Source organism: Stegodyphus dumicola, chromosome 5 (assembly GCF_044657685.1).
Source record: "Stegodyphus dumicola isolate Sdum_Otavi_A_Nest chromosome 5, ASM4465768v1".
Classification (NCBI taxonomy): domain Eukaryota; kingdom Metazoa; phylum Arthropoda; class Arachnida; order Araneae; family Eresidae; genus Stegodyphus; species Stegodyphus dumicola.
This window is the reverse complement of record NC_140772.1, coordinates 50,435,752-50,459,899: the sequence shown is the minus strand read 5'-3', so window position 1 is coordinate 50,459,899 and position 24,148 is coordinate 50,435,752. Positions and strand designations below refer to the sequence as shown.

General features: G+C 32.9%; 1 protein-coding gene and 1 pseudogene across 3 annotated transcripts in view; both read left to right on the top strand.

The window, feature by feature from the left end:
* Med (Smad/Smad4 homolog Medea) overlaps window positions 1–23,582 on the top strand; it is a 69,742-nt gene extending 46,160 nt beyond the window's left edge. For all 3 annotated transcript variants that reach the window (XM_035360474.2, XM_035360475.2, XM_035360473.2), the window contains 3 exons: window positions 530–698; window positions 16,888–17,026; window positions 22,833–23,582. In XM_035360474.2, coding sequence (XP_035216365.1) covers window positions 530–698; window positions 16,888–17,026; window positions 22,833–23,044 — 520 coding nt within the window. In that variant the 3' untranslated portion in view covers window positions 23,045–23,582. The remainder of the gene's footprint in view (window positions 1–529; window positions 699–16,887; window positions 17,027–22,832) is intronic.
* On the top strand, window positions 7,992–8,584 carry LOC146997095 (protein lethal(2)essential for life pseudogene; annotated as a pseudogene).
* Window positions 23,583–24,148: the final 566 nt, after the last annotated feature.

Here is a 24,148-nt window from a genome sequence, read left to right as displayed (position 1 = left end):
TGCAGTTGTACATTATCTTCAGGAACATTCTAGAGTCATTCTTGCTAGCAGAATGCATGACACAAAGCATGTTATGGTTTTGGCTTGGCTGGAATATTCACGAAATCTTTCCCGAGTAAATGTATCTAGTTTGTGGTGTTGCGTACACTGGCTTGACAAACACAATCACCAGTGATTACAATAGATGAATTTTTGCCATGAAATTTCAACTGCCTGAATGCAATATTTCAAAATGCCATTCAAATCCTTTCAGTACTCTGTGTGCCTAGCTGTATAGAAAGTAGCTAATGTTGCTTATGATGGCCACACTGTGTATTGACTATAATTCATTATATATAATATCCAACATATCTGGCGTTCTAATGATTTTATCTTTGTATTAGAAAGAATCTGTAAAATAAACTTTTTTAGTTTTTGTCCTTGTTGATTTTGCCATTTTAATTGCTAGCAGTATTTAAATTGTAAAACATTAGTTATAAATGACATGTCATTGGTCCTAAAGGATATTTTGCATTTTATTATTAATTAGACTACATATTGGAAAGGGAGTTCAGTTAGACCTCCGAGGGGAAGGTGATGTCTGGCTACGTTGTCTGAGTGATCACAGTGTTTTTGTTCAGAGCTACTATCTAGATAGGGAGGCTGGTAGAGCCCCAGGTGATGCTGTTCATAAGATTTATCCAAGTGCCTATATCAAGGTATTAATTTGTATATAATATAAATAATGAAAATATGTGTGAAATATATAATATACTTGAAAATGTCTCTGTTTAATGTGTTGCATATTTTTACACTTAATTTTGGATATTCTGTTTTATGTCATGGCTGCCAAATCCAGTTTTCCGTCACATCTCCTAGCAAAGCATTAAGTCTCACAGTTTTAAATTTTAGCCTTTGTGAAAGAAAAAATTTTCCAACAATAAACGAAATTTATTTAATTTATATATATTTTAAATCTAAACTGTTTTAACCTACTGTAGACATATGTAGAACCTTTTATAGGAGTCCAAACAGTGTTTCATGTGTTCATATTTGTACATAATGTTGTTTTACATCAATAAATTGTAAATTACTGTGTTTATCCATACAACAATATGTACATTAGTTACAAATTTTATTTCCATCATATATAAACGTGCTTTAGTAAGAGCATTTTCCTATTTGAGATTTTCTTTGTATAAAAGTATATAAGGAAATTCTGAAATTAGCCAAAGAACATGAAATTTAGAATACTTAAATATTCATATATTTTATATTAGAATCATATTATGAATACAGTACAAAGTCTGAAATCTGAATTCATTGGGACTTCAGCATTTCCGGATTTGGGATTTTTCCATATGTTAAATCATCAATTTAAATCTGTTAAGATGGCAAGTAGAAATTACAAGATTTAAAATATTAAATTATAATTTATAAAATAATGATGTACTTATGACTAAACTCAAAGTTTATGAAAAAAACCCTATGTTTATTTCTTTACTTTATTGAACATTTCTTTCAGCATAAGTTGTTGAAAGTTATTTTATTTTTTGTGCTAATATTTTCTTGGTAACTCTATAAATAGACATAGTTTCTTGTTAATAAGTTACAAAGCTTCATTTTTCCTGTAATGATGTGTCGAGAATTCCCGCTAAATCAAATTTTATTTCATTCTCAACGAACTTTTCTATCACTTTCTTTACTCTTGGTAGCGATATTTTTTTAATTTAAAACCATTCTATAGATTTTGGTGTCTGTTAGTTGACTGATGAATGGAGCCTTGTCATCGCTGTGAAAAACTTCTATTATGTCATCTTCATTTATTCCACTTCTCCGCATTTCTTTACAAATTCCATTAATTGGAAAATTTCGCTTTTTGTTTCTGATATCTGAAAAATCTTCAAATTCACTTTTATCATCATAAAGCTTAGCCAGCATGCACTATTGGCAATGTATCATAAGATTTGCAGCTAAAGACATGGTGTTCCACTAAATTTTGTATTGCTTCTAATGCATTCTAACAAATCTAAACCTGAATTATATGATTTTAGTTATTTATTATACTCATGCATCTTTCTCTCTCATCCATATTCAGACTAATCTGAGTGCTTAATGAATAAAGTCCCACACACACTTAAAGGGTCATTCACGATAGTGTTTATCTGAGCTGAGAGTCAATTTCATGTGTCAGCTAGCTCTGCTATGGAAAAAATCTCAAATTCTAAAAATTTTGCATTCATTTGATTTCCCTAAATTCTGAGGATTTTTCTGTTTGATACTTTTTTTAATTCTAAAAAGGTTTTCTTCCTTAACTGTTTGAGTGCCAAGGAGGGATTTTGTGTTTCTTATGTGTTGCTCGAAAAGTTCCCGTGCTCTAGGCTGCGAAGCCGATAACCACAAAATGCGCAACTTTACTGTTACCATTTCATTTTATGTAAAAGTAAAGGATTCAATATTTTTATATTATTTAAAGACACTGATATCTGCTCAGAAAGATGTCAGACAACACTGAAATGAAAGCAATACAAATTACCGTATAAGAGCAGAAAACAGCGCAATAGCACTCCTTGGCATTTTTAATTGGAGAATAAGACAAGCAAAAAAGCACTTCTTGGCATTTATGGATGGGAAAACAGCACTCAAGAGGAGCTCAAACGGTTAAATTATGTGGCTAAGTGTTATAGCCGCAAAAGCTCTGGTGCCACTCCTGTGCTTATCTGAGTAACAAATCAGTTATTCTTAATTCAGGTAGCACTAAATGTAATATTTTGGCCTATGACTGCAAAATGTATTTCTTGCATAGCACTTGTAAGGGCAGGTGAGCAGGTTATTAAGAAATTCGAAATTTTTCAAAATTAAGCAATGAGACTTATTATTGGAGCTGCTAAATCTATCCCTAATGAAGCTATGCTATTACTAACAAAAAATTTGCTGTAAGAAGATATTAAATTATTATTAATTAAGAATTAAAGAGATAGTTGATATCTTGTATAAAAAGTTGCTTCTCATTGGAGATCCTTTAATTATCGGGACACAACTAAAAATCTCAAGACCCAATGTGGCTTTCTACAAAAAGTTCATAGAATTAGAGAGGAATGTAGTCTAATCGATAAAATACAAGAAATTGTACCACCAATGAACCCCCTTTCTATATTGTAAGTCAAGACACACTAACTTGACTGATCCAGTTACCAAGAATTAAACATGTATAAAGGTCTTGAAATGCCTTGCCATGGAAACCATTTATACTAAATACCCGAATCATAACTCAGTGCATGTTTATACAAGCGCTCATATAGTGATGATCTAATGTTTGGAATTTCTTCAGGGATTTATTCTAGCCTTTTTTTCTTCTATGCCTCTGCTGGGAAGATGACATGGTGTCTCTTAGAATTGCTCTGAAATAATTATTGACATTACATTATAAATTTGAGAATACTGTCTTGCTATCAGATTCAAGAGCAGCAATTCAAGCCATTGGCTCTTTAGAAACCCCTATATGAACTGAATGAAAAGGTGCATCACTATTACAATCAACAAACTCAAAGGTGATATCACTCAGTGAAGCTAAACACAGAACAGGCTATGAAAGTCATCAGTTGCAATTGTCAGATCTCGTTAAAACGAAACAATGGAAGCCTGAAGATCTCACTTACCTGCCAGAATGTCTACAACATAATGCTTTGGCCCTTTTTCCGACTACTTACAAGACCATAATTTCCTGGGCAAACATTTTTACCGAATTTGTGTATTTACTGAACCATTTTGCCAAATCTCAATCATTTCTGTTTTCTGTATTTGATCTTCTTGCTGTATTCTGCCTTGCGATTAGAAATAAAAGAGAAGAAAAAAAATTCTTGCATATGGAAAGAAATGTTTGTTAAATTTCTCCCTTTCCACACTTCGCAGTGCACTTAGCTGAAGTCTCTAATTATTGCCAAGCATAATGTCAACAAAAAGGTTACTGTGGTCTTTCGTGTTTATCTACTAATATTTTTTTTTAAAAAATTGTTAAGATATCATTATGCAGGTCATCCCTATAGTGGCTATGTGTTGATAATCATGTGGTGATGAAAGCAGAAAATAATAATGATTTGCCAAGTTGCTATCAGAAATATGCTGAAGGAAGCAGCCAGGTCTGCCTGACTATAAAGTGACCTATGACATGAAAATTGACTGTCCCAACGATTTTTTTGGTGTGAGTTGTATGCGACACCAAAAGGGCAATATTGTTTATTAGATTTATGCTGAAAGCTGATTGTTTCTGCACTATGGGAATATTTTAGTGCTGAAGTAAAATTAAGAATTGGGACTCTCCACATTTTTTGTTATGAAAAAATATCAAATGCAAATGTGTAAAACATACTAACAAAATATTTTTTTTCTCAAGTTCCTGATGATCTGGATCATTCTGGGTATTGGACATTCGAATTTTGGACTTTGTACTGCAGCTCAATGATCTGAATTATTCATTAAGTGAATTTAAGTCCATTTAGATTCTTTTGAAATGGCATCATTATGCAATGCAAAACACTTTTTTGAAAAGTGATAATTTTCATGCCAAAAACTTTTCTGTTGTTTCATATTTCATGGTTCGCAGCTGTGATATATATAGATGTATATATTTACAAAACTGTATTTTTTTCTCACTTTACTTTTATTAGTTGTATGTTTTTGTAACTATAATAAGTACTTTAAAATCAAATTTAATCTAAAAGGCTTGTTGAAGTTGTTTAATTTTTTGTTAATTAAAGTGCAGTTCTTTTCAAGGCTGCTTCGTTTTCTGCCATGGAATAATGGTTCATGTTTCTAAAAGTGCTCAACTTCTGCTCATGCTTAGCACAATATTAAGATATTTAGATGTGACTTGAACAAATGCAGTGATCAAAAAAATGGAATGGGTTATATATGCAACACCATGTTGTTGTTCTTAGTAATCCTTCTATGGTACAGTGCCTTTTTACCAGCATTTTAAGTTATTTCATCCACTCTATCTTTTAAAAAATAATAAATAAATAAAAAGGTGTTGAAATAGATTTATATCCATTTTCATGACATTAGGGCCTAGCACTTGACACTGACAAATATGACAGAATATCCCAACTACATGTGCATGATAAGCATTGTTTTCTGAATTGTCTATGAATCCTAGCCAAAATTTAAGAACTTAAGATCGCTTTCTTTAGTAAAAACATAATATAATTTTGCTTCATGATGTAGGATACTTCTTCACAGCCACCTGCAGCTAATGAGATAGAGTTCTTCCTGCATTTTAAGGAACAAATGAAGGCCAAAATATCACTCGCCAAGGTCACCTATTGTGCATCAAAAGTCACCAAGGGAAAGCTGTAACAGTGTTAATCATATTTGAATGCCGAAGCATTTTCCTTTTTTATAATGTGGTAAAAATTGATATGCTTAGATGTCAGGGTAATTGTTAACACCCTTGTTATAATTGGTTAATCAAAAATATAAAATAGTAATGCTTACATTGGTTATATCATGCAAACTGTTTGCATGGTATTTATCTAATTAGATTATTTTTTGTTAAGCTTTAGTTTTTTGTTAAGCTAACTGTATCACTATAAATAACATTTAAATAAAATATATTTACATTTTATATACATTTTTGGTTTGGTCTGCTGGAACAGCTGTAATGTTTCTTCCATGCAACATATGTGCTTTATCAAAACCAGGTATAATAAATAAAGGTGTTCAAGGTCAGTTTGACACTCTATCCATGTTATAACTTCCGTTATGTTCTCTCACCATGTTCATTTCTGGAACTGATACCAGATTGTTTATCATGGTCACTTTCATTTCAAGGACCAGTGTATTCGCACCACTCAACTGTTCTTCATTCTGAAGTGCATATATGGTGAATCACAATGTTTATTCATTCAGTCTTATCACAATCTATGAATGTATGTGGAAAAGTTGAGAAATGCTATTTACATTCTATCATTGATGTGTATAGTGTTCAACACATTGGCAAGCTGACGCGTCTTAGCATACTTTGTCTGGCTGTTAAGTGATGCTGATGTCAAACGCCACCTGAGATAACTACTGACTTTATTAGTCCAAAGGAGCTTTGTCTCTGGAGAATTATTGTTTCTGTTTTGCGATTTTGTGTTTGTTCAAAATAAATGTGTTTCGCTTTTCAAACTGTTGCCACCAAATGTTAAGAGACCTGCATATTTGAAAAAATTTAATAATGAAAAATCTGCATAAATGTATGTAGATTTTTTGCATAAAACAACAGTACATAGAGCCATTGAATTTTGAATGACACAATCCTACTGTGAATATGGGCATGTGGAAGCCCAAATTTGAAATTTGGAATTTGTTTTATTATCAATTTCATATTTTGTAAAACTTTAACGAATTTTTGATTAACAAACTCAAGGATTTCAAAGCGAGCAATGGCAACGTTGTACAGAAAAAATATTTTTAACTCCAGCATGCGAGACCCTGTATCGGAAATTCTAAAGATATGCTCAATTTAAAACTATTTTGCAATATTGTTCTTGAACTGAATTTTATGGTTTAAGTGCAAAGAACATGATATTTAATAAACAAAGGTAAAAAATAAAATGTTTAAAAAATGTAATTTAAAATCTGAAATCCCCTTTGAACGTACTTTAAAATCTGAAACCTTTCAAATTTTCAGGGTGGGTGTTTTTTTTTTTTTTTTTTTTTTTTAATGTCGTAAAATTCTTAGTGTTAGTAGTCATCTTAGCAGAAGGGTCGTCCATATATAAGACAACCCTTCTGCAAAGATGACTACTAACACTAAGAATTTTACGACCATAGACAATGAATGGGGACGATTTACAGATGAGAGCAGATTCAGTCTGAGTAGCGATTCTCATCGCATACTCATCTGGAGAGAGCGGGGAAGCCGCAATCATCCCTCGAACATCATTGAAAGGGACAGGTATGGAGGTGGCGGTGTTCTCGTTTGGGGAGGCATCATGCTTGGTAGTCGTACAGACCTTCACATCTTCGACGTAGGTTCAGGCAATGGGACCCGTTATTGTAACGAGATTCTTCTTCCATATGTGCGTCTTTTTAGAGGCGCTATGGGTCCGCAGTTCCTTTTCATGGACGACAATGCACCATGTCATCGCACAGTAGCTGCCGAACAGCTCTTAGAGAGTGAGGATATTGAACGTATGGATTGGCCAGAACGATCTCCGGATCTCAATCCCATCGACCATGTATGGGATTTTCTAGGTTGACGCTTGGCAGCTCGTACCTTATCACCAGTAATGATTCCGGGGCTTCGATTGGCGCTGCAAGACGAATGGGCAGCAATGCCTCAACAACTCATTCTCAGCATGGGCAGATGCTGTGAAACCTGTCTAGCCAGTCAGGGGAGATCATATCCCCTATTAAAGACCGGATGTTTCTTGCTGGGCACCCATCACAGGGATGTTTCGGCCTTCAGTCTCATTGCGCTCCATGCTACTTTTTCAATAAAGCTTCTTTTTATCCCTCTGATTTCTCTTTTAGTAAGTGTTGCTTACATTACTCATGTCCTTACGTATTGGGGATCTTACGGTATTAAATGTGTTGATTTGGAAAGCTTTTGTACAAAGTTATATTGAAAAAACTGTCTCGTCCTTAATTTTTGCACATCAGTGTATCTGCCTGAGTCTTGGTAAGGAATTACATGACTGAGTTTTCTCGGACCAGAGCTGATTTGTTTGGAATAGTGCCTGCAAACTGGGATTATTATGAACCAGAAAATTGACAGACTGAATAGTTTGAAAATGGAGGGCGTTCTTGAAAATTTGAAAAAGAAACGATCGGTTGTAAGACAATTAACTACGAAACTGATAACCAAAGTCGAAATGAATTTAGCAAATAATATTCCACTAAATGAGAAAATTGAAATAATCGAGGATTTGTATGAACAGTTAATTGAAAAATCAACGAACTGAAAAATTTAGATTCCGAAATCGAAACAAAAGACTGCATTATATCTGTTCGTGTATAAGGCCTTGATCATCAGTTTGCCAACGTGATTTCCCGACTTCTGTTGAGAGATTTGATGGATTCTTTGGATTATCGTCACTCCGCAGCACCTAGTCTTTTCGATGACTATTACGTGACGCCTCCTCATGTTCATCTGAACGTCGTTCGTCCTCGACGTCAAACATCTTTAGGCAGCGCTGGGAAAGTCGACTCTAAGAGTGACCCATCGAAATTCCAAGTTATGCTTAATGTGAAACACTTCAGGCCAGACGAAATTGACGTAAAAACTGTGGACAACTTTGTAGTCATCCGTGGAAAGCATGAAGAACATGCCGATGAACACGGCTTCGTTTCTCGGGAATTCACTCGTAGATATCAGTTACCTGATGACGTAGAACCAGATACTATTACATCTTCGCTAAGTCAAGATGGTGTGTTAACTGTTCAAGCCCCAAGGAAAGCATTGGAACCTCCACCAAAGAATGAACGTGTTGTTCCTATCACTGTTCAGCAGCCGGCTGCAGTTGAAGATATGAAAAAACAACAAGAACAGCTAACTTCAGAGGATATTGAAAATGAAGTTACCTTAAGTCAAGAATACCAGGATAAAACTGTTATATAGAGAGGAAGAATGCAACGATTTTTTAAAAGGAATTCGGAATCTTCTAGAACAGTTCATCTAGAACAGTGTATCCTGTGGCTGAGGGTAGAAAGAAGAATTGTATTGTGAGGTGTCTTCTTGATGGCGGTAGCCAAATCTCTGCAATTAGAGATTTATCAAGAAAATTACAATTACCAGTGAAAGGAGAAACTGTTTTATATCTGCATACCTTCGGTGAAAAGAACAGGAAGCACTGGCGTCGAAAGAAAGTTGAGCTTACGCTCCAAAATATTAATGACCCTGAAAAATCCATAAATCTCGAAGTCATTGAAGTACCCATTGTAACAAATGTCAATATATGGTTACCAGATATAGAAATAAAATCCGACCTCCAAGAATTCGGCATCACTTTGACAGACTGCGGTTTCGCCGATGGAATGAGTCATATTTCCGTTTTAATCGGCGCGAACAGTATGTGGAAAATAGCAAGCGAAGAAATGAAAAGGATAAACAGAAATGCTGTAGCGATGAAAACCTTGTTTGGGTGGTGTATACAAGGCAAATCCATGATGCGTGTTTAAACGTAAGTGTAGAAGAGAAACTTCTAAAAAGCGTCAAATTGTTTTGGGATATTGAATCTATAGGAGTTAAAAATATTTCTGATGAAGAACAAAATGAAATGGCCTTACAAATATTTAACGACTCGATTACACAAAAAGAATCAGATGCGGAAGAAGAAGCTGTACAAATATATCATGAAGCCAATGATATAATGAAAAAGGCATCAATGGCTTTGACCAAATGGAATTCTAATTCGGATACTGTAAAAAACCAGTATAAGTCAAGTGACAACTTCGTTAGCTTTAAATTGCCTGACTGTGATCCCCCTCAAAAAATCTTGGACTTCAATGGGATACAGTTAAGGATATCTTCTGTTTTAATGCAATCTTCTGTGTTAAAGTGAGTGATCTTGTAGTAGATCAAGTGTGGTGGCATGGACCTCCATGGCTTCATCAAGATAAAATAAATTGGCCTAAAGTGAACAAGCATTGTAACATAGTAGATAGTGTTGAAGAAAGAGTTGCGACTCAGAGAAAGAGTTTTTCTCATTTAATTATTTTAAATTGTCATGAATAGGTACTTCATAGTGGTGTAAGTGAAATTTTAGTGCTAGTAAGAGGAAAATTTTGGTTTTTAAAAGCTAGACGTTTTGTAAATTCTGTGTTACATGATTGTAGATTTTGTAAAAAATATAATGCCAAAGCTGGACACGAGATATCGGCTCCTCTTCCTGCTGACCGAATGGAGAAAGTTTAACCAATTGAGATAAGTGGCATAGATTTCGCTGGCCCTTTGTATTTAAAGGATGGTAAAGTGTATATCTCTACGTATCTTAGGTAAAGCTTCTTTATATTATGAAGAACTGTATACTGTTTTAGTTGAAGTTGAAGCTGTTATTAATTCTAGACCTATAACTTATGTATACAATGAACCAAATGAACCTGATCCTCTTTCACCATCTCATTTTATAACGGGATGTAGATTGACTGTTTTACCTTCACCTGAATCTAAACTAGAATCTACAAGATTTTAGTTGATTAAAAGATGGAAACATAGGCAATTATTATTAGAGCATTTTTGGAAAAGGTTTTATAAAGAATATTTGTTGGAATTAAGATCAGTCATGTTTTCAAAAACTCCAAAGAATTCTCCCGTGTTTAAAAATAATGATGTTGTACTTGTACAAGAAGATAATGAGAAACGCTGTAACTGGAAGATAGGATTAAGGAATTATTCCACGGAAGAGATGGTAGAATTAGATCTTGTGAGATTCAGTTGGACAAGGGTGTTGTTGTTGGAAGACCAATTGAAAGACTTTATAATCTTGAAGTTCGGTAAAATTGATGCATCCGTAGAGTGTTAAGTTTATGCTTATGTATCCTTAGATAGCCAATAGATGGCGGTAGTGTTTGTAAAAAGAAACTGTCATGTCATAATTATGCATATGTATCAGTTCGTAAATAAAATTTGTTCGTAAATAACGCTCCTCTCTTTATTACTTTATATTTGATCCAGTCTGATTTATTAGAGACTTACACATATTTTGTTTAAAGGGAGTATCTTTGTTACTGTTCAGTTACTTGGGTACAGTCAAAAGTCGTTAATCCGGACCTCAAAGCTACAAAATGCGTTGTGCATGCGCATAGGCGTTTACGCATGCACATAATACTTTTACACATGCGCATAATACGTTTATGCATGCGCGTTTAACATATAACGGACGGTATAAGCTAAGCTAAAATTATCTATTTCAGTTAATGTTGCAGATTGCGTTGTTCCTTAATCTTCGAATTGGATCCGGCTTATTATTTTTTGCAGACTGTTAGAGCAATTTTATAAAAGTAAGTTTGAACTTTCGATTATGTCAAATAGAATTTCCGATGCTGGAGCTGCCAAAGGATCTACAAAGCGAAAGTATGTTTCGATGTTCATCAAACAAAAAGTGGAATTGCTGCAAAAAATAGATAAAGGCATATCCTTTGTTTCTCTAACCATTCCGAAATCTGTTTATCAATTTCACGCTCCTCTGCGGGAGGGATGTTGCGGTGTGCAATGAACTGGAAGTTGATCTGTCAGCACTATCCTTATCTTCAGGGCAGATGTTTTTATTTTATTTGGCTTATAATTCCTTACTAAATGTAGTATTTCATGTCGTCATAGTACTCCGTCTTTGATATGATTTAAATCGAATTCCTCGTCATTATAAATATCACGAATACACATCAAATAGTTTTCTGGTTGCAATTTTCTAATTTCAACTATGCGTAATGTATGCTTTAAGCATGCGTGTGTTGAAAGAAATGTTTAATAAAGTAAATAAATGAATATTAAGCTTTTTTTTTTTGGTAAATTTTGATACCCTTTAGATCATAATTGCTCTTTATTTCATAAATTACGGTTTCATATTTTTAATTTTATAATTTCTGCATGCCATCTTACCAGATTTAAACTGATGATCTATAATCCGGAATCGCCGAAGTCCAGACGAGTTCAGATTAAAGACTTTTGACTGTATTACTTTTGTTAGAGATAACTACACTAATCTGCTGCTCCATTATCTGCAAGTTGTCAGTTCAATGTGCTCCACTTTTGTAAGGCCTCTTCCCACCACTTTGGTTTGTTATTGAAATTATGTTGCGAAAGTAAGGACAACAAATTCCAATGCTTGTTAACAATAACAGAGCACGATCAGTAGTTACCACTTCAGATTACTTGGAATGTTAAACACAATGCAAAGTGCATCTTAGGCCCCGTTCAGACGAGGGCGTAAAGGACATAAGTGGTTAAAGCCGAGCTCCGTTGCCAAGGCAACCAGTCACTGCTACGTCACAGAATCTGGTTTAGGGCTCATGGCACAAGGTTCCAAGGTTTCAACTTTACGCCGAGTTTGGGATAAGCGTCGACCAATCAGAGCGAAGCTAAAACGAAGCGGCTTTCTTTAGATGATTTCGCAGTCAATCGAAGGCGACGTTTTTTTTTTAAATATGGAACACATCGTATCCGAATGAGTTGTAATCGTATCCGAACAAAATAATGAGTTGTAATCATATCCGAACGAAATAAAGAGTTGATCTCGCAAGAAATCTACGATGATGACATGCATTTTTTAATGAGTTTTTAATGCATTTTTAATGAGTTTTTCAATTTATATTGAAAAATATGGATGAAACTCGTAAAGCGAAAGTTAAGCTCAGGATTATGCATGCTGTGTATGATCCTGTAGATGATTGATCCCTTCCAATATTTTTCATTTTATTATGAAAATTCTTTAAAAATAGCATGCTTGCAAAAATTTTATTTTTTCTGTGTAAATTATTATTATTACTTTCTTTCTGCTTATAATTTTTTTCTTGTTTAATTATTTTTGTATTTAAGAATAAATTTATTAAAAAAGCTGGAAATATTGTATTGGTATTTGCTTCAAATGCTGATTTTCTTTCCAAACAAACTTCATGAATTAATTTTACTAAAACATCAAATCAATATCAAGAATCTGCTGTTTTTTTAACAGTAAAAATATTACTTAAAAAAAATTATTTTCACTTATTTAAGAATAGTCACAATAGTCAATTCAATAGTGTAAGCTTTGTATAAGTAATAAAAGATTAATCTTTTGAGAAAAATGCTCTTATGAATTCCAAGAAAGGAAAGATGTAGTGAAATATCCTTAAAACAGCAGTCAACAGTCTAGACAGTTTTGTCTCCTGTTAAAGTGCAGTTTTGTCTGTTCTGTTTTTTAATTACGTTCTCCATGAAAGGAATTTACTTTTAATGAAACTAAATAGCACACATAATTCATAACATAAACTATAATTTAATGAATAGTATTTGTTATTATTAACCACTCTTTATTATTATCATTTGAACGGAGTTTTGATTATTAAATTCATGCTATTTCTCTGGTAGAAATTCCTGGATAAGGTATGAATGTTTATAATTTTGATGTATTTGAAGACTTGGGTACCTAAAATTTGTCAATGTGAAATTACTTTTGAGATTTGGTCGTAAATAGAAATGACAGCATATCTTGAAATTAAATTCAGGGGTGCGGCTTATACATGCAAATTATTAAAAATAGATGTATACAAACAGCTGGCAAGACAGCAAAATGTATTTAATGATTGAGCATAAAATACATTGTTGGGTGAACGTTTCCTAGTATTGTACTAGTTGTGTTTGCTGGTCATTGTGACCAGTTGTGGGATACTAGTACTAGTGATAATTGATACTGGTAGTGCAGCAAACTACTATAGTGATTGACAGGGACAGTGAATAAGGAGTGCTAAGCACACATGTTTCACTGTCACAGAAACATGTTCCTTTTGATTGAAAATAATAATAATAATAATAATGTATGGTAAGTACTGTTTTTAGCTTAACTGCTTTCACACCTGCAAAAGAGAAAAATATTATATACAGGCTATCTGTTAGTTATCCTCAAGATTTTTTTTAAAATTATGCATATTTAGAATATCGCATTTCTCCTAAGAGAAATTACGTATAAAAATTGAAGAAGGTTTTATGTAGTATATAAATATGCATTTGCATGTTTATAGTATAGAGAGTACTACAGTACAATGCAGAAATATTCCATACTGCTTTGTACAGAAAGATATGTGCCAAAGTATTGGTCTTTCAAAAAAATATCTCTAGACCATTTTGTTATTTTTATTTTTTTACCTTCTTCCGTTGCCTCTTGGCTAATGAGAAGGGCAGATAAAAGATCATTCTGTTGGCCGGTAAAACTTTGTGGCGAGTTGAAAAAGCCATGACACAACGAAAAAAACAAGCAGAGCGAACGCGGGAAATCAATCGAGCGGGAGAACAGCGTTGTAGACATTCCACGCACGTGCAAATTTAGCTTCTCTCATTGGCTATGGCTTACACCTCGTTTTCGCAGGTGTGAACATGTTTCCCGTATTTTATGCCCTAATGACTATGCCTCTATGTGCTTTATGCCCATGTCTGAACGTACCTTTAAGAGCAAGTTTGCACGGAGATCCGTCAATACTCCGAAGTCTACTCTGAACTGAAAAACTAGGAATTGATGTTCTTTGCAGTCTTATGTAGTTCCCCTCCCCCTCCCGGGCTGCTGAGAAATTTCTAATACTTTCCATTTTTCAAAATTACAGGAAGGCATATATGAATAAAGTTACATATAAGGTGCGAATACAGTCACATTTACATATAGGGATTAATTACAGTTGTACAGAGGCCAGAGCAAAATGTCACCGAGTGAGTTTGTCAACTTTTGGCAATTTCTTGCTATATTTCGAGACAAAAATTAGTAGCTAAAACTGTCATCAACTTAGCAATAACCCACTAATTTAGCGAGATAGCCATTTACCTCAATGTTACATAGGCTTGCCCCTGTAATCTTATTTTCCCTGGCAAAGCTTTTTCTTAATGTCGTTCATGTTACATTATACAAAATTCATAATATTGCTCCCTTCTCAAGGACTGCATGTCCCAGACAGTACAATCTATCGGCGGGAAGCTATTCTTATAACTAAGGAAAATCAATGCAATATTAAAGTAATTTGAATAAATAACATGCAACAAATCAAATAATAAATAAATAAATGTATAAATTTACAAATTTATGTACTCGTAGGACCTGCTCTTAGTATACTGCATTCTATACATTATGGTGACTACGTACTATGGCTGTAGTAAGAGACTAGCCTGTCATAATGAATGACTTTAGGACTATGTGAGAGTCCGAGTCCTTTTCATCAAATTGCATTTTGTCACCTTTTTGAATTGTCTTGTAGCTCTCATATCATATAGAGTCTTCATCTTCTCCATTAACAAGTTGATTTGCTCTCATCCAAAATTTTGCATCACTTTAAACATGCCTGGAGATTTTGAATGTAGTCTTCAAGCAATGGAGATGCATCCAGAGGGTGACCAAATCAGAAATCACAAGGCAGACGAAGCAAGGCATTCCATTCTGATAATGATAATGTCATATTCCTGGAGCCTCTTTATTCACCTAGCTATTTGGTCTTTGGAATTCTTGAAATTTAAGAGCCAGGCCAAAGATGCATGATCTTTGTGGAGCAGGAATTTCCTGCTGCAGAGGTAATAGTGGAAATGTTTTATAGCCTTAACTAATATGAGCGCCTCTTTTCTGTTGACCTAGTAATTCCTCTATGGTTTAGATAGATACTTGCTCCAGTATGGTACAACATGTTCTTGATTGTTTATTTCTTGGGACAAAAAAGAACTGACACTCTCATTGTTTGCGTCTGTGTCAAAAATAAAAGCTTTGTTGAGCTGAGGATACGTCAGGATTGTCGAAGATGTTAAAACATCCTTTAATTTGTTAAATGCACCCTCACATTCTTTTGTTACAAGAAATTTTGCTTGCTGTCTGTCAGTTTGTGAAGGGGTCTTGTAATGGAAGAAAAGTCCTTCACAGATCTCCTATAGTATGTGTAAAGTCCCAGGAAACTTCTCAGCTGTGGACATTTTCAGAGCATCTCCAATTTTTAACTGCTGACATTTTTTCTGGATCTCTTACACACACCTTCAGCACAAATGACATGACTGAGTCACTTCATGTCTGAACAATCTATGTTTGAAAAAAATGGACTTTAGATAGGCTTCCTTCAATTTTTAAAGAACCTCCTAATATTTTCTAAATGCTGTTCAAAACGCTTCCCAATAGCCCTGTTCACAAGAGCAAATTTGACTGTCAGTGAAAACCGATTCTTCCAACGTATCCCATTTATATGGCGACTTTTGGTCCCTCCCCCCTTTTTTTTGCCAAATTTGATGGCAAAAATTAGTCGCTAAATTGCTGAGATAGCTCCAAGCTTTGAATGTTGTTTGTTTAATTAAATCACTTTTAAAATGACATTTATAATTACAGATTCATTTCTTTTTGCACAAGTACTTCAGTACAATCTCCCATTCTTATCTTCTTTGTTTGAGGCCTTATTTCATTTACCACAGCATTCTCAAGAGTGTGTAATTTTATTTTCTTCTTTCATCCACCTTATATTGTGCTCTTGAATATTTCATATTCTTAATATATACTGATTTTAGAAATATTGCTTTTTATCTTCTCAGTAATTCATTATGTTCATTTTTTTCCCTGCCATCATCACCGCAAACATCCTTGCTCTATCGAGAAACAATACTTTACTGACACTGGGTGATCACAAGCTACTATAAATAAAGTTACAGGCTACTACTATTTGCATTAAAGTAATGAAACTCTACTTTACAAGCAAAAGGTGAACTGTGTTTGAAATGGATAGAATTATAAGCCTAAACATAATAAATCTTCAGACAGTGAACAAATAAATGAAAGGAATGGAATAGAATTAAAGGCAATGCAGATGAACAATGATACCATCATCCTTCAGCCAGCAAAAATGTGAATAAAAGTGATGAGAATGCAGTGAAAAGAATATAAAATTATAAATCTAAATCATCATGAAATTTTAAATCAAGATTCAGTGAAAGTAATGAATTGCTGTCTAAGGAATATGTAATTTTAAATTAAAATTTGAGTTGGAGCAGTCTGGATGTTACTCGATAAGCAAAACGAAACTGTAAATCTAAATACAGTTGTCCTTCAGCCAATAATGAAGTTGAAAGTAACTGGTCTTACATTTCATATCTGAATCCACAGTGTATCTACAGTAGCGGACTTTTATTGCAATTTCTTGTGTAATTTTCAAAAACAATTTGGTGAAATCATTTGTGTTTTGATATATATTATAAAACTGATCGATATTAATTTTTATTAGGTTTTTGATCTTCGACAGTGCCATCGGCAAATGCAACAACAGGCAGCCACTGCGCAGGCAGCAGCTGCTGCTCAAGCTGCAGCTGTGGCTGGCCGTATTCCTGGGCCAAATTCTGTAGGAGGCATAGCACCTGCTATTAGTAAGTTTTTTTTTTTTTTTTTGTAAAAGTTTAAAATTATCTGTAGTAGCATATTAAGTCATGCTTGTTAGATTGGAATTATTTTAAATGTGCTTTTAGTGTATTAATTGGTCATTATTGAACAAATAATGTTGCTTCTGAAAACTCTCTCCTAAAACAGGAAGTGGTATGCATATGATTAAAATAGTAATCATAACCTATTTACCGAATGTTCTGAATTAAAATGTAACCTCTAGAACAGGTGTGACAGCTGAATCATATTAACCAAAAAATGAAGCAAGGAGAAAGTGATATGATGATGAAATTGAAAATGAGAACTGGTTGGATAGTTTTAGTGTGTATAACTGCTTACTTTATTGAACTGAATATATGTTTTTAGGTCAAAAAGTAACTAATAGATGATACATCAAATAAAACTGAAATTGTGGCAATCTTAAATTAATAGCTACAATTTAATTCAGTTTGGAACATTCTCTGAACAAAGTCGGTTGTAAACAGCAATAAAGTAAGTAATGTTGGTATTGTGGAGATGGTGGCCAAATGTTATGGCAAAAGTTAATTTTGACATGCAAGATATTGTCTCCATGAATCATTACTTAAAGTGTAATGGAATGTGTCTAGTGAGTAAAGGTACTCCAGCTAGAAATAAATCTTAATATGTTGCAAGGGCACAGTAACCCAATTGTTAAAATACCTGAATTATCAACATATTTAAACATGTTACTTACCGAATAGTGCCACCTCTTGATTTAAGGGTACACATGAGAAACATATTTTTTGCACATATTGATAATAAAATGATCTCATGTAGCTTTCTTCTGAATTTACCAATTTCTTGAATAAATATAAATAACACTTTACACAGAAGTTATCATTCACAATTGAATGAAAGAAATGGCATATCATGATCATATTCATGGCCGTGATTTCCAAGCTTGCACATGCACAGATTCATGTCTTGAAACATCTGCATTAATTAAGAAAACACAAAATATACTGACTCATTGCGGCGAATGATACATTCTTCAAATCACAAGGGATATTTTAGAATGTAAGAAGAATTATTTAGGCATTACACACGCGTTCACAATAGCCGCAGCACATGCTGAACAATGGATGAAGCTGGCCGGAGTTGCTTGTAATAATTCTTCTCAACTTTCATATGGAATCAAACATGAAGAAATTCCTGTAGTTCTGTGTATATTTGAATTATTCGTCCATGATGCTTTTGTAGAAAAATTGGAATCTGCAGAAGATATCGATGAGACATTCACTTCAACGTGTGCACAAAGTGGTGAAAGGGACGAGCCGAAAATTCCTTTCCTCCCTTGCAGCTTTCGGTGGAATAATGTGTTACGAAACCGGTTCAGTCCGACTTTACACTTTCCCGCTTAGCGATGATGATTAATTTCATTGAAGTGGCAGTATAAAAGCTTGCTTTTACAGTTGAATGCCATTTTATCAGAAGACTTTAAGGCTGAATTTTAAAAAATGCCCCCCTTTTATATATATATATATATGTATGTATATAGTTTCAAAAGAATAAATAGTAACGTTTATTTTTGATTTGGAATTAAATATTTATACATGGATTTTGATACTTGCATTTAATTTACATATGCTCTCAATTTAAATGATATTGTATTGTAGATTAATTCGCAGCAAAAATTAATAATGTATTTGTTGCAATTAAATTTATTTAAAATTTAATTAACTTTAAATTTGCTTTTTACGAAATTAGAATGTTTGTTAAATCTCCTAAACGGTAATTCTCTGATGATTTAACCCATTAACCGCCAAAACTAAAAGGAAGGTTTCTTTTCTCATGAAAATAATAACAAATATTAAATTAAGCATTTATAACATAAATTTACATTGAAAATTTAAAAAAATGCTCTTATCTGTGGAAAACGTGAGTGTTGCGTTCACACAACGTCAGCGGAATAAGACTAAGGATGTCTAGTGAATAAGATTCTACTCGTGTGATGTTTCTTTTGAGTGGAGCGCAGGATTACATTTTAGCTGTACAGTCAAAAATCATTAATCCGGACTCGTCGGGACTTCGGCGATTCCGGATCATAGATCATCAGTTTAAATCTCGTTAGATGGCATGCAGAAATTCTAAAATTAAAAATATGAAACCGTAATTTATGATATAAAGAAAAGTTATGATCTAAAGCGTATCAAAATTTGCATAAAGAAAAAGCTTAATATTTATTTGTTTACTTTATTAAACATTTCTTTCAATGTAAGTTGTTTAAGTTTTGCTTCGTTTCATGTGATAATACTTTCTCTTTAATTCTATTAAACAGACACAAATTCTTGTTCAGTTACAAAGTTCCACTGTTCAAGTCCTATAATTGCTGTGTCAAGAACACTGACTAATTTGTCAATCGAAATTTTTTCGTTTTCAATAACCTGTCACTTTTCTTCGCTATCGGAAGCGAATTATAATGACGAGGAACTTTTTTTAAATCATATCAAAGACGGAGCATATCAAGATGAAATACTACATTTGGTAAGGAATTGTAAGCCAAATAAAATAAAAACATCTGCGCTGAAGATAAGGATAGTGCTGACAGATCAACTTCCAATTCATTATGCGCTTGCCGCGGCGTTCCCCCCGCCGAGCAGCGTGAAATTGATAAACAGATTTCGGATTTCAAAACATACTTTCGCTTTAGATCCTTTACATATTAACAAATATATATCGGAAATTCTATTTGATATAATCGAAAGTTTAAGCTTACTTTTATAAAATTGCTCTTACAGTCTGCAAAAAATAATAAGCCGGATCCAATTCGAAAATTAAGGAACATCGCAATAATTAACATTAACTGAAATAGATAATTAGATAATTTTAGCTTATACGTCCATTATACATAAAACACGCACGCGAAAACGTATTCTGCACTTGCGCACACTCATATGCGCAGTCGTAAAAGGTCTTACGCGCACGCGTAAATGCCTATGCGCATGTGTCAACGCGGCGCATGCGCAGAAAGTTTTTAGTTTTGAGGTCCGGATTATAGATCATTCCGAATTATGGGTGTCCGAATTAACGACTTTTGACTGTATAACGTTTTATAAATCTACAAATCCCTTTACTTGTAATTAATTTAATATTAAAATATGCATTGTATTTCTTTTACAAATACAGATTATTTCATTTGAAAGATTCAAGCATGAAAAGCTTGATTACAATCATGATGTAAAAGCTACATTACATACTTTGCATCTATAAACAGTCTGGCTATGGCACTCTTTACAACAGAGTCTTTTGTTATCAACGGACGATTAAATGTCTACCATCTCCATGCAGTGGTTTTTGAATGCTGAATTTACTAGGTCTTCCTGTTGCTGCTCTATTTCTGGCCAATTCTACACTCTCAATAGGAGTATGCAAAAGGAATAATGCATTCTCGCATCTGAAATCTAAAAGAGACTTTATATTTCCAGTAGTAAAAGGTGGTGATATTTAGTAAGTTTAGATACGGTCTCACCTCATATAATTTATCAATTTGACTATTGTCAAATGCAAATTCTGCTGCATATTCCTGTACTGCAAACGTGATATCAATTCTTGTAGAACAGGAACAGAAATGTCCTTATCAAAAGACCAATACATTTTTTTCTTGAGGTAAAGAATATGATATCCTGTAAGCAATAATATTCCAATAAATCTTCTCATATAGGCTTCAGATGCAATAAAAAAAAGGACCTGCCTTTTTTTTTTTTTTTTTTTTTTTTTTTGCTGAGCGTATATATTTATCTGTTCAATGAGAAGAGAGTAAATGTCTAAACCAAAAAGAAAATCGAAAATCTGTGCACTAGTTTTGTCTTTTATAATTTCTCTTCTATCGCTTTCTTCATGTTCTTCCTGAGACATAACTAAGAGTTCCTTTTTTTATCCACTTCAAGATTTCAGTCTTCTGCTTTTTAAACTTTTTAGTATGACTATAAATTCTTTTAGAAGGCTGAAACTTACTTCTTACGTGAATTTCAACTTCCCCAGCAGTATCATTTGGTAAAATATCATTATCATTATTTAAAACACTGCCATTCCTTTCTTCTTCGTCACTAGCCTCTGCAATTTCTGGGGGAACAACAACAATATCATTTCATTCTGGTCATTATTAATGTTATCATCATCGCGATTCTTTCGTTAAATATTTTCAGCAAAAAATACCCGGTCGAAAATTTTGCTTAAATTTTGCTTAAAATATGAGATTAATTATTATAAACAAAATGATTGTTGAAGGCAAATATTTTTTACAGAAATAATCTTCATAATATTCCCTACACAAAATCATCTGCTGGTATAAAATATCTTAGGTAGTTATATTTATATACGCATTTATTTAATGGGTTAAAGAACTTTTTTTTTCCCCCCCATCTAAATATTGTAGAGATAGATGGCCGAAGTAAATTCAATATTCCTTTTCGCTAGACATTCGAACTTCTGGATTTATCGTACGATTATTTTTTTGAAGCACTTGCAAAGCACCACAGCAGAAGGATGATCGGTTATTTTTTAAACACTGGAAAAACAAATTTGATGATTCACTTCTTTCACATTATCTTGGATTTATCACAAAATGATGATTTGAATAGCTGAACTAAATTTTCCATTGAGGTCTCAGGCAGCAGGAAACTATCCTGTCGACTAATTAACATAATAAAAGGAAAAGACAGAGTACTGTTGAGGTGTACTTCTGTGTTGAAGAGGAAGTATTCTGATTGCGTAAGCTAATGTGTTGACTTCGTAAATAAAACTGGGCAGTTGAGGTGATTTTAATTCCATTTTTATTTCCAATTGACATTATGTGGTGACAGATCACTTGGCACCCTAATCGTGCCTGTTCACGAACATTTACATTATTGATATTATTGCAATAGGAAGCAGTGTAGTGAAATTGCGTCCAATTCAAATAATCCAAAATATGAGGTACTGCTGGTTGAATACGTAAAAGTATAATTAGATATCTAGCTTTAAAGAAGTTTATTTAAGTGAACTTTCATAAGTTGTACCTGCCAAAAAAAATATTACCAGTGCTCATGATTCCTTTAAATTATATGTGAATTTATGTATATTTTGCACTTTTTATCTCTATATGAAGCATACTAAAAATATTTTATATAAAAGTCTTAAATGTACTTAATCATTAATATATCTATCAAAATTAATGTCTTAGTATTGAAAATGAAAACAATACAATTTATGTCATGGTCAGTATTCAAAAAGATGCTGAGTCTAAAAAATGCCATTGGCTATTTATTCATTTAATCTCATGTAACACAGAACTTCCAAAGCATTGGATCTAAAATCTCTAATTATCATTAAATATTATCAAGTAATTGCATGTTGATTTTCTTCTAGATATATTGAACAGTAAGATGAACTTTCATTTCGGTATTGATTCTAAGATAATCAGATAGATAAAATAAAATGCTCTTGAATATTTTGTATATGTTTTTACTATAATAGAATTGACAAAAAATAAAGCTTATTTGTTGTTATGTGCATTATTTATCAATTGTTTCTGTGCCAGCGTCACAATGTGATTCTACAGATCCATAAATTTCAGAATGTATTTCCCAACGTCTGCTAACTACTACTAATTTCTCTACTTCATTTTTCAAAAATATTTCTATTTTTGAAACATTCTGCCATGCTTTTTTATTTTAAAGATATTTTATATGTTTACTTAATTTTTTTAATATATTAACACCTGTTTGTATGTTACTGTGCTATGTAAAAATCAAACTGTTTTTTTCTGATAGTGTATTATTTACCATTCTGCAGGTTTATCTGCTGCTGCAGGTATTGGAGTGGATGATTTGAGGAGATTATGTATTTTACGCTTGAGTTTTGTTAAAGGCTGGGGTCCTGATTATCCTCGTCAAAGCATCAAAGAAACCCCTTGTTGGATTGAAGTTCATTTACACAGGGCTCTGCAGCTATTAGATGAAGTTTTACACTCAATGCCTGTCCATGATCCACGCCCTCATGATTGATTTTTGTACATAAATTCAAGAATTGCCAAGATTACCAAAGCTTACAAATTCAGTTTTAAAGAAGATTTTGAAACAATTGCTTGCTTTTAATTTTTTAATGTTATAGTCACAAGTTTTAGTCTGTTTTAAAATCATTAATTAAAAAACCCTGCATTTTTTTTTTGTATTTTGAAGGACCAAAAAAAAATTTTTTTTTTTTTTCATCACTTTTCATGTCATGCTGTACATTATCCAGTTTATTCAATAACTGTGAAGTAAGGATTTTTTTTTTTTTTTTTTTTTTAAGAATTAATCTTTGCTTTTTATGAGAATTCATGTGATTTTTTTAATCAAAAGAATACCTTTAATCTACATTTGTTCAATAATGTCATTGTTTTAGACAATTCATTCAATTTTAGTTGATGAGAATCAAAAATACTACGAGTTGAACAAAAGAAAAAAAAAGACGTGTAATATGTATGCATATTGTAAAATTTATTTTGCCTTTTGTTGGCATGTACAAAATCATACTGTTAATAAATAAGCTATTTAAATGATATATCTTTGTTTTTATATCTACATAATAAAATGGTACTTCATATCTGATAGAATTTATGTATTCTAACGAGAGAAATATAATTCATGATAATGAAGAGTATAAAATCTGATGAACATGGGAACCAGTTTCTTGTAAAATGCACTAGCGTATGAGAATGTTGAAATTTTGAGAATACACAAACCTATGTGAGAGTAGTTTTAGGCATGGAAAGACATCCAAGGAAAGTTTTTTTGTAATGGAAAGCAGGATTCTCTGTTAAAATAGATTTCAATCAATATATTAAGAAGCTATATATCAACTGGTGTTTTGTATTGCATTAATTGGTTTCATTCTAGATCATGAGCAATTGCAATTGAAAGTATTTATTAATTAATCTAAGAAAAATTTAATTGGTCTTAATAATACTACAAATGTTATCAACAGCATAAATGTAAATGCTAACCTAATTAACAATCAGATATTATTTGCATTGAAGTTGTAATGAGGTAGTAGCTTTTAGAGCTTCGTTAATTATTTTCATTGTTCAGACACAGTTTTTTTGTTAGCAATAACTTTTTAATAGTTCT